This window comes from Tasmannia lanceolata, unplaced genomic scaffold, assembly GCF_043159265.1.
Source record: "Tasmannia lanceolata isolate RefF3 unplaced genomic scaffold, GAP_Taslan_0.1 ptg000015l, whole genome shotgun sequence".
Taxonomy (NCBI): domain Eukaryota; kingdom Viridiplantae; phylum Streptophyta; class Magnoliopsida; order Canellales; family Winteraceae; genus Tasmannia; species Tasmannia lanceolata.
The window spans coordinates 32,577,371-32,588,319 of record NW_027518692.1 but is presented as its reverse complement, the minus strand read 5'-3'; the positions used below and the strand labels follow the sequence as shown (position 1 = coordinate 32,588,319).

General features: G+C 35.7%; 2 protein-coding genes across 2 annotated transcripts; one reads left to right on the top strand and one right to left on the bottom strand.

Moving 5' to 3' along the window:
• Window positions 1–687: 687 nt before the first annotated feature.
• On the top strand, window positions 688–2,113 carry SLY2 (F-box family protein). Its single transcript, XM_077354929.1, has one exon. It carries the CDS (start codon window positions 865–867, stop codon window positions 1,366–1,368), a length of 504 nt encoding a protein of 167 aa, XP_077211044.1. The 5' UTR covers window positions 688–864; the 3' UTR covers window positions 1,369–2,113.
• A 1,436-nt stretch (window positions 2,114–3,549) lies between these two features.
• On the bottom strand, window positions 3,550–9,741 carry LOC143846611 (uncharacterized). The gene is made up of 3 exons (XM_077355093.1): window positions 9,537–9,741; window positions 5,047–5,203; window positions 3,550–3,775 (listed from the first exon to the last, which is right to left on the bottom strand). The coding sequence occupies exons 1-3, from the start codon at window positions 9,537–9,539 to the stop codon at window positions 3,729–3,731; spliced, it is 207 nt and encodes a 68-aa protein (XP_077211208.1). The 5' UTR covers window positions 9,540–9,741; the 3' UTR covers window positions 3,550–3,728.
• Between the last annotated feature and the right edge of the window lie 1,208 nt (window positions 9,742–10,949).

Below are 10,949 nucleotides of genomic sequence, written 5' to 3'. Positions count from 1 at the left end.
TGAATTTTAGTCACATCTCATTACTGGAGACACTAGTTATCTCGATTTTGTTTCTTGATTTTTAGTCACATCTCATTACTGGAGATACTAGTTATCTCGATTTTGTTTCTTGATTTTTAGCGACTTCACCTTCATCTCTACTTGGAGACGCTGATTTATCATGAAAAAAAGAAATCATGGTCGCGAAACGTCCTTAAAAGTTTTAAACACTATACTAAATGGTAAAACCTAAAAAGCATATTTTTTGATCGATGTTTTCTAACTATCCTTCTAATTGGACTTCAAAGTTGTTATAATTCCTATAAGACTCAAGTTTCAAGAGCCAATAAGAAAAGTGGTTAATAAAATGGGAAGTGCCATTATCAATTATTAAAAATGTGGATATTATTTCCTTGTATTTTAAGAAGTCAAACATTTTAACTAAGTGTTTTGTTCACTAAAATATATTTTAATATATTATTTGGTTCAAAAGAACTCATTTAACTAAGTCTCTTTCTAACCCAGTCTCTTATTAGAGATTTATAGGTAAAAGTAAAACCCAAAAATGAAAAGAAAAACACTGCCCCATGAAAAAAAATAAACGAGATAGTAAATAAGAGAGAGAGAGAGAGAGAGTCAGTTGCAGTGCTTTGCCTTGGAACTTCCTCTTTGGCCATATCTTCTCTTTCCCTCGATACCCGTTTTCCTTACTCCCACAAAAGTCAAATTGCCATCCTACAAATACTCCTTTCCTGTTCCTCCTCATCTCTCAATCTCCATTCCCAAAACAGAAAACCAAACAAAGACACAACACCCACCTCCTCACACCAACCCTACACAACAAATGAACCACCACCTCTTCATTCAAACCCATTCCTCCTAAGCATGGCAGAACCAGAACAAAAAAAGAAGAAAACAAAAACCCAGTATTGTTTCTCCATTAACGACCACAGAGACATCCTAATAGAGATTCTAACACGTCTCGATGTTCAATCTCTCGCCACTGCCTCCTCCGTTTGCCGGCTATGGAACGGCATTTGCCGGCAGGAATTTTTCTGGGAGAATATCTGCCGGCGGCAAGTAAGTCCGGCGGCCAGCCGGGTGGTTGCAGCAATGGGCGGATACCGCCGGTTCTACGCTGTATGTGTCAAGCCGGTGTTGGCTCGGCTCCAGCTCGGAGGGTGGAGCTCGAGGGAGGAAGTGATTCAGCTCTCGATTTCGCTCTTTTCGGTTGACTTCTATGAGCGGCTAGGAACCCGGCTTGGGGATGGCTCTTCTCTCATGTTCCTCTGCCAAAATACAGTTACACCCCCTCAACTTTCTGGCACATTCAACGATAACCCTGTAGTATCAACTATATCCTCTGACTTTTCAATGTGTATAAGGTAGACTCCCTCAAGTTGACGGTCCATCCACAAATCAAAGGGTTAGATCTATGGAGCTAATTTTTTGGGCACACCCTATGAGGGCTCATCAAATGAATGCTTTGGATCATCCAAACAATGTGGGCCCACTGTGTTTTTTGGTCAGCGGACAAGAGAAGGATCTCTAATCGACTGACTAGAGACGAGATCTTAATTAGCATTGACAGTGTTTCAAAGAGGGGGTCTCCCTTAACACATTAAAATATAATGGGGTGTAGTTGATGTGTTTGAAACTATAGGGTTATCGTTGAATGTGTGAAAGTTGAAGGGGTGTAACTGTATTTTTCCCAAAAAGAAAAAGAATGGGTGTTTCCCTCCTGGGCGCAGGATAAGATCGTGCTTAACTGAGGCGTAACTTAGATGGGATGGTTCTTTTGTTTTCTTTGCTTTTCTTTTTATATTTTTTTAAGGGAAATGATTTCTGCGCTCCAGTGTTTTGATAAACATGCGCTCCTCTTGTTTGTCGTGTAGTATTTAAAGGGGTACTGTCAGAGGATATTACGGTTCTCAAAAAGCTCTTCATACCCTTTAAATACTACACGACAAACAAGTGAGCGCATTTTTATCAAAACATTGAAGCGCTGAAATCTTTTCCCTTTTTTAATTTTTAGATTGGAGTTATAAAAGTAGTTGTGGGGTTGCAGAAAACTACGATAGTGCTTGAAGGTTGGAGTTGTAATTTCTAGGTTTGAAACTCTATGCTCATGTGCTTCAAGTGAAGATAGTGTTTGGCGGTTCCGCTATGATTCTAATTTTGTTTCTTGATTTTTATTCTTAATCTTGATTCTATTTTTAGTTCTTTAGAAGTTGAATCATGTTTGGTAACTATCATAACTTAAAAAAAGGGATCACATTTGGCTAATAGAATTGATTATGAAATAACAGATAGAGGGTTAGTCGCATGGGATTTTAAAAAGTCCTGCGCACTCTGGGTCACTCTTAGTAAGTCCTAAAATGGGTCCATCTATTTATACTTACATTTCATTCAACTATAGTCATCTCCACACAGTCAACTCAAGGTGGAAAGGCCTTTCCTACAAACCAAACGGCCTTAAGGTTATGTTCTGTAATCATTCTGATTCTGTAATTTTCAGAGCAAGAAAAATAAGCAGACTGTAATCCTCTGAACAACTTCGCTTTGGTTCAGGAAATCAGCTGTTTTTCCCACCAGAAAGTCAGAATTTTGAGGACAGAACGGAGGGAGGACGAACACTATTTTGCGCGCAATATGCTGCATCAGCAGGGGTACGAGTGTCACAATCAGACACGAGTATTGTCAGATTCTGAAAACCTCAGAAAGAAAGATTGGCCTTTTCAGAAAGAAAGATTGGCCAACTCAAAAGAATCTGGGTAATATAGTACGGCCGGCCAGGCTCGTTAAGGATTTAATATATTTAAATATATATATTATATATTATATATACACTAAAAGGATTGCTCAGGGAGTGACAGGGGTTAGGCAAAATATGTCACTTTTTTTTTGGAACCCCATTTGTTACTTAGACCACCCCCCATGGTGGAAAAAGAGTAATCAAATTACAATAGATAGGGCTGCCAAAGTAAGATGAGGGGTGTGAATATATCATTGTCCTTAATATAAACCGAGCTTGGTAAGGCTCGCAAGCCTGTTTTGGGCCCAAGCCGAGCTCTTGAGCTTAACGAGCCTAGCCTAGCCAGGCCAAGCTCAGCTCGTTTACACCCCTGGTGGGTAATTTTAACAAAGCCTCGCTACTGGCTTTCTTTTGGACTGCATAACATACGCACAGAAATCAATATTACCCTCCTGGAGGGACCATGGTCTGAAATCCCCACCCATTTGAGTTTTCCCAATCATACATCTCATCTACGATCTGCTTCTAGTTTGTATTCATTAGTTACAAAGAGCAGGTCCACAAAAGAATCCATGGATGAAAACTATTGTGTAGTCACAGAATTTCTGTGTATAGGTTAATTCTGAGGATCATTCAACCTACATTTTGTTACTGCCCAAGTAAAAAAAAAAATCCTTTGGCTGCCCTAAAGTTAATGAAAAGTTGACAGTGTCAGAGTAAACTAACATCGGCCGAGCTCTCGTCCGAGGATTTTTTTTTTTTTTTTTTTAAATCATACAAGAAGAACATTTAGAAGGTGAAAGAGAATCATAATATGATATGGCAACCCCATTTATTACTTTAATTGTATTTGCAACAAACCTAATCATCAGAGAACTAACATGACAGAAAAATGTGTCCTCTCTCTCTCTCTCTCATCTAGATACTTAAGGAAATACTATGTGATATAGATTCAAACATCACCCATTTGCCAGCAGAACTCATAACAGTCGCCTCAAGCCATCCCACCACTTGTGGCTGTTCTAATTATCTGAAACAGTGCTGCAATAAGATGAAAAAAGAAAGCAGTTCAATCAGATTTGAAAGTAGAACATTTGTTTCTTCTAATTCATTGATACTGAGAGTGTTTTCAGTTCTGTTGATATTTCACTACAAAGTGCAAATTACAGTATGTTTCTCGGTTTGAAAGATCTAACCAAACAACAGTAGAAGAGGAGCAAACTATTCCAAATTAAGCAAATGAGTTCTGTGTTTTGATGCACTGCTTATGAATTGATTTCATTTCCATTTGCAATAGCAGCCCAGAATTCATCATCTTTTTTTTCTTTCTGAAAAGTAGAATTTCTCATCTTCTGGCATTTGCGATTTTAAAAATAGATTTTAGAAATTTATCATAAAGGATCAAAACTGAACAGTTAAGGAAAAACAGTAGTAAATTGGAAAAAGGACCCTATGTAGGTAAAAGAAAACCAATTTGGAACAGATAGATTCAAGAAAACAGTGCAAATATACATGCTTTTATGTTGGAAATATTTGGGAAGAAGAGTAACTGATGCTGATATATTTCATGTTGAAGACATCAAAGAAGAGCAGAGAAAGAAGCACCAAAAAATTACAATCAGGTTGAAAGAACTGCAAGAGAGATAATCATTACTTAGGACAAGAAAACAGAGCGGGCCGTGCGCAAATATATTTGTGCAAAAAATGCATGCTTTTATGATTAAATACTTATTAGGCAGAAATAGAAACAGAACTTTAAACTCTAAAGTATTTAACAGTTATAATTAATACACAGCTATACAGATTTATTTGTACAAAATAATAACTATAAAGAAATTTACAATGGCTACTGATGTTGCCATTACCATGTTTTGATAATTGCACAGAATCACCTTGTCTTTTATTATTTAAACATCTGTCAAAGGTTATTGTAGCTCCCAAAATCCTCTCAAAAGCCAATTAAAAAAGAAAAGACAAGCTGAGTTTGTGCAATTATTAAAACATGTTACTGCCAATATTAGTAATCTTTACATTTAAAGGTATTTAATATTTAAAGCCTTAGAGGAAATTTTAAAATTATAAGGTTTTAAATAACGTATAGGGACACCGATGTTTTCCCATTATAGATGGTATTAGATTCGCTAAGAGGGGAAAAAAGTGATGCAAATACGTGATAGTATCAGCTCTTCTACCATTTGGCTCCTATTTTGCTGTTTTATACAGATAAATTTATAAAAGATGAAGAAAAGATGAGCAAACTTTAGATCAACCATCGAATATGAAAGGAACATAGGGAAGGAGATAGAACATACACGATCCGATCACCACAAAGACAAAGAAGCCAATCACAATTGGTCCAACAGGGTAATCATTTCCCTTCTTTACAGTTGTTTCAGGAACGGATCCTCTCTTTGTGATATTCTTTTGAAACTTCTCTATTTTCCGGTCTGCAAGGCGCTTTGAAGTAGTCTGTCAATTGGGAAAGATACAGTCACGAATTCGTTCAACTGAAACCAGATTTGATAGAACACAATAATCTTGCAGTTCTAAAATTAACTGGGTTCCACATTAAACCACAGTGGTCAAAACAGCAATTGACTGGACCGCATTCAACACATACCACAAATGAATAATGATACCATCTTTCTAAAATATTATTTGCTAAATATTAGTTAATTATTAAAGAAATATTACTACTGTGTTTCTTGGAAGACTGCAGACACAGAAATTTACTTTTTTTTTTTAAAGATTTTTTCTTCATATTTTTTGAAAAATGTTCTTTTTTTGGTATCTTTTTTTTTTTTGAAAGATAGGTTCCACATCAAACCACGGTGGTCAAAACGGCAATTGACTGTACAGCATTCGACACATACCACAAATGAATAATGATAACATCGATAGAGAAATTTACTTTAAATCAGTCTCCTCTATCACGGCCACGTAATGACATGCTCCCGTGTTGCCTAACTTTTATAATTTTTTTTAGCAATAACAATGCCATTTTATTGAAAACAGCAAATTACAAATCTTACAAACGGGACGAGGTGTCCCCAACATAATATCTAAAACTATTACCCAACTTAAAAACCGTGCCCTATAACAATCATAAAACAGCAGCAAACCCTGCACAATTCCTCCCCCCCCCCCCCCAGTCAAAAATCTAGAACTTCTGCTGCAATCCTTCCACCCAAATCATGCATCCTAGATAATCAAAATAGGAAATTAGTCGGCAATGATTAAGTTTTCCTCGCTCTATTCCTTCCTTACCCACCTGATTTTCCATTCAGTTTGGCAATTTGGAACCTATGGCGTATCATTGGTTGGATCTGGTTGCATAGAAACCCAAATTTCCATAATGAATCCTGCTGCTTGACTTTTATATAACAATGGAATAATCATGGTTGTAGAAATATGCACCATTTATATGACAAAGAACCACAGAGAAGGAAATGGCTATCTAACATAATTGTCTAAAAAAAGTACGCACCTGGACCAATTTCAGATGCATAGGAATTAGGGACCAATCAGACATATAATTACATGATTCACAATTTGATTTTAGGAACATCCATCATTCACACAAGAAAACAACTATTCGCAAACACCATTCATGTGAAAAAATAAACGTTCATTATAACTAAATTTTTAGGAGATGACAATAGTTAGAGCTTGAAGAGTAAATTACTAATAGCTATAAAGATATTTGAACCTATAATGTATTAAATAGCTATAAAAAAGTTAAAACTATAAGATATTTAATAACTATGAAGGAATTTATTTTTAATGTATTTATTAGTTAAAGAAAGCTTTAAATTTGAGCTGGGTAGATTCTTTCACCTCTTCATGAAAATTTTCTAAAGGATTCATTAGCAGACCCCAACTAGTTTGGGACAAAGGCTTAGTGGAGTTGAGTTGAGTTGAGAAAGCTTTAAATTTAAAGGTTTTGAATAACCTCACAGGCCACCCAAGTTTCCCTTTTTTTTTAATGGTAAAAATTACACTAGAAAGAGACCGAGATGGTCAAATACAAAACAAGAGAAAAAATAAGATATAAAGCAAAAATCAAGGAGGCAAAAAATCAAACAGTTCAAAATCTTCATTCTCTACTCCTTTCGCAAGACATCCAAGTTTCCCATTATATTTTGTATTCACCAAATTGTTCACACACTGTGATGGGCCTAACAAAGTCACATCAGATATCAACTCTAATAGTATTTTCTTTAACGGTAAAGATGTAAGGGATTCTCCATGTGAGGTTGGCATAGGTATTATCCACATCTACACTTCCATAAAGACTGATTCTATGAAGAGAATTGCATGATTTCTAATTTCAGGTTTTTTGGTTTGGATTGGGAGGGTGGTGTACTAGCTCCCATACTAGCATGAATGGCATGATAACTGAAAATAGCTTCCAACACCATCTTGAGACTCATATTGGATAACATTCCCACATCCCATCCCTAACCAAAAGATGTTAAAAAAAAATGAAAATAATAGCGCGCGCGCGGGGGGGGAGGGGCAAGAAAATAATTTCCTTGTTCCCAAAAAAAAAGACTGCAAGACCTGAACATTCAACACAGAGATATTAAAATGAGAAGAGTCCTAATATTATACAAAAAATGAGGTAAATTGCAAATATAAAGAAAAAACTTCTGAAAGGAATCCATCAAAATTCCATAACAGGGCTAGAAATCTAATGTACAAGACATCATCAGATCAACTCGATCTCCAATAGAAAATTTGTCGTTTCCAAAATCAACACCAGCAAACTTCGGTGACATTCGGCAACCATCTCAGCAGCACCTTCACATTTTTTTTTTCTCTGTGCAGAATGAAACCAGCGAAAAGAAAATCGGAAAGACCGTGTACGGAAAACCAAACCGGCAACACCGATCTATCCAAATCCTGCTTTTCGAGTTGCAAAAAACATCATTTTTTCAAAGAGATGCAGAGTCACTTCAGGCGATTCTTTTCACCCATTTTCGCTGGTTTCATATGCTGAGAATGAGGGAGAATGAGAAGCATTGGCAAACAAGCCCTTATTTTACAATGCACCAGGACCGTAATAAGCACAACTGAAAAGGTGCCGTTTGAAACTCGTGAAAAGCAAAGAAATATAATCCCAGACAACATCAGCTAAAATGGACCCTGAAGAAAAATACATCATTTCCAAAAAGTGACTCAACTTCTAAGCCCTAGAATTAGTATTCTCATTCCAAATTTGCAATAACAAGAAATTTAATCTATCAAATAACACCAGATGAAATAGCATCCAAAGGAAAGCCACTGTTTCAGAAATTGACATTCAGTATTGACTCTTCAAAGCAGGGAGATCAAAATAAGAAAACTTGGAAAGGGCACTTGGAACTTCACAAAAATAACAGAAATTAATCCATCCAACAACTTAAATTAAATGACTACCATCGGAAAAGTACATGACCCACAAACTCCTATATTTTATGCATAGACCAGAACAAAAAAACTCCAAAGAGATCCACAATAAAAAATTACAACAGAAAAGAAATGTGACCAATCGAACAGCATTAGGAACAAAATTGAAAAGCCAATAACATTTCGTAATGAATGAAATCGACACTGTAAACTGTAAATTTTCATAGCATGGAGATAAAAAAGAAGCAAAACAACACCAAATCAAATGATTTCCAAAGAAAAACAAATTATTTTTGAAATCAAAAGCACAAATTATTTTTGAAATCCAAAACAAGAAAAATTGTATTTCATTCCTAATTCAAAAAAGGAAAAGGAATTTAATCTAACAAACAGCATTGAATCAAATGATTGCTGAAGAAAAATATACTATGTCGAAAATTGACACCATAATCCTTACCTTTCCCTCAACGAGATTAAAACAAAACAAAACAAAACAAAACAAAAATGAAAAGGTTCTGTTCGAAATTAATGAAATTAAAATTAATCAGAATGTTCAAACAACATCAGCTCCAATGGTGTACGAAGAAAAACACATAATTTACAATCTAAACCCTAACTTTCAAAGAAGATAGAAAAAACAAACAAAATCGGAATGTCCAACAGGAATACAGAGCAAAAAAAGAAATTTAATCTCTCTTACAGCAATGAATGAAACAATTTCCAAAGAAAAACGAAATGTCTAAGAAATCTACACCTTAAATCTTTACTTTTATTCTCAGATAAATCAAACAAAGAAAACTGTAAACGATCCGTTCGAAAATCATAGAAAGATCATAAATTCCACCTAGAAGACAACATCAGATCCAAAGATTTCCTAAACAAAACGGATCATATTCGCAAATCAACATCATAAAACCCTAATTTCTCGATCAGACACATCATAACATACAAAAAAAACCCTAATTTCTCCATCAGAAACACCAGAACATGCAAAATAACCCTAGCTAATCAATCAGAATCACCAGAACAAGCAAAATAACCCTAACTTCTCGATCAGAAACATCAGAACATGCAAAATAACCCTAATTTCTCTAACTCTAATTTCTCGAACAGAAACATCAGAACATGCAAAATAACCCTAATTTCTCTAACAGAAACATCAGAACATGAAAAATAACCCTAATTTCTCAATCAGAAACATCAGAACATGCAAAATAACCCTAATTTATCGATTAGACACATCAGAAAATACAAAATAACCCTACTTTCTCGATCAAAAACATCAAAACATGCAAAATCGACCAGCAAAAGGCAGAAAAAAGATTGATCATGAAATACAGTCTCAAGATCGAGATCTACAAAAAAAAAAAAAAAAAAAAAATTAGGGTTTCAAAACGAGAGGAATTCTTACCATTTTCGTCGCAGAAAACGAACGGGAGAATCGAAACGATGATGGTTTGAAGTTAGAAGAAGGTCTGAATTAGAAGAAAATCCAGATCTTGGACATCTCGGTCTTAGACTTATATATATATATATAGCTGGAAAATCCCGCCAATTTCTCAATTTATCGCGATTTTTAGGTTGGACTTGGAAATTTCATGGGTTTTCTAAAGAGACGTGAATTCATATGCTTTCTGTTTCTCTTGTCAAAATATCACGCTTTCTTTATATATTTCTCGGGAGTGAATAAAACACGGCTCTCCGACTTTATAGTTGCCTTGAGCCCAAGACACGTTCGGACTTTGTAAGCGCTTATATGGTCCCGTATTTTGTCAAAATGGACTGTACGGACCACATCAAAGGATGATCCAAACCGTCCATGTGATGAAACGCAGCGTAAATAGGTTGTGACCCAAAAATCATTTCCACAGGATGATCCCAACCATCCGATCTATAGAGGTTTCCATAGTAAATCAAGTTCACAGGGTGATGTTATAAATTGGCGTTACTATTTTCTACCATTCCATGTTAGAAAACATGTAAGTGCTTAAGATAAATAATCCAAACATAAAAATGGGAAACTGAAATGATATTTCCACTACCACGTTTTAAATAATTGCACAAACTCAGCTTGTCTTTTCTTTTTTAATTGGCTTCTTACAGCTTTTGAGAACTGTAATAACCTCTAGTAGTTGTTTAAATAAGATAAGACCCGATGAGTTAGTGTAATTATCAAAACATGATAGTGCCAACATCAATAGCCTATTGATATTGAAACCCTTTTTGAATTAATGAATGGTCATGATCACCGCATCACATACATATGAGAAAACGGTTTATACACACAAGTGTAGGTAAGTTATCTACACACTAGCTTAAAATACAGTGGAGGTCCACATTGTTTGGGTGATCCAAACCATTCATTTGATTGGCCCTCACATAGGTAGGGTGTCCACAAAAAATCAGCTCCGTAGGATCATCCTAACCCTTCGAACCATGGACGCAAAAAATGGACAGATTTGTGAAGGTTTATACACGTCCATTTTACCTCCACAAATTGTAGTGTTTGGATGATCCTATGGAGCTGATTTTTTGTGGACACCCTACCTATGTGGGGGCCAATCAAATGAATGGTTTGGATTACCCACACAATTGTCCTCAACTCTATTTTAAGCTACTGTGTAGATAACTTATCTACACTTGTGTGTAGAAACCGTTTTCTCTCTCTCACACACACACACACACACACATATATATATATATATATATATATATAGAGAGAGAGAGAGAGAGAGAGGAAAATGATTGTGAGCTTGAAGCTCATATAGCTTATATGAGCTTGAGGGCCCAAACACATGTGGGCCCACATTATTAGGATGATCCA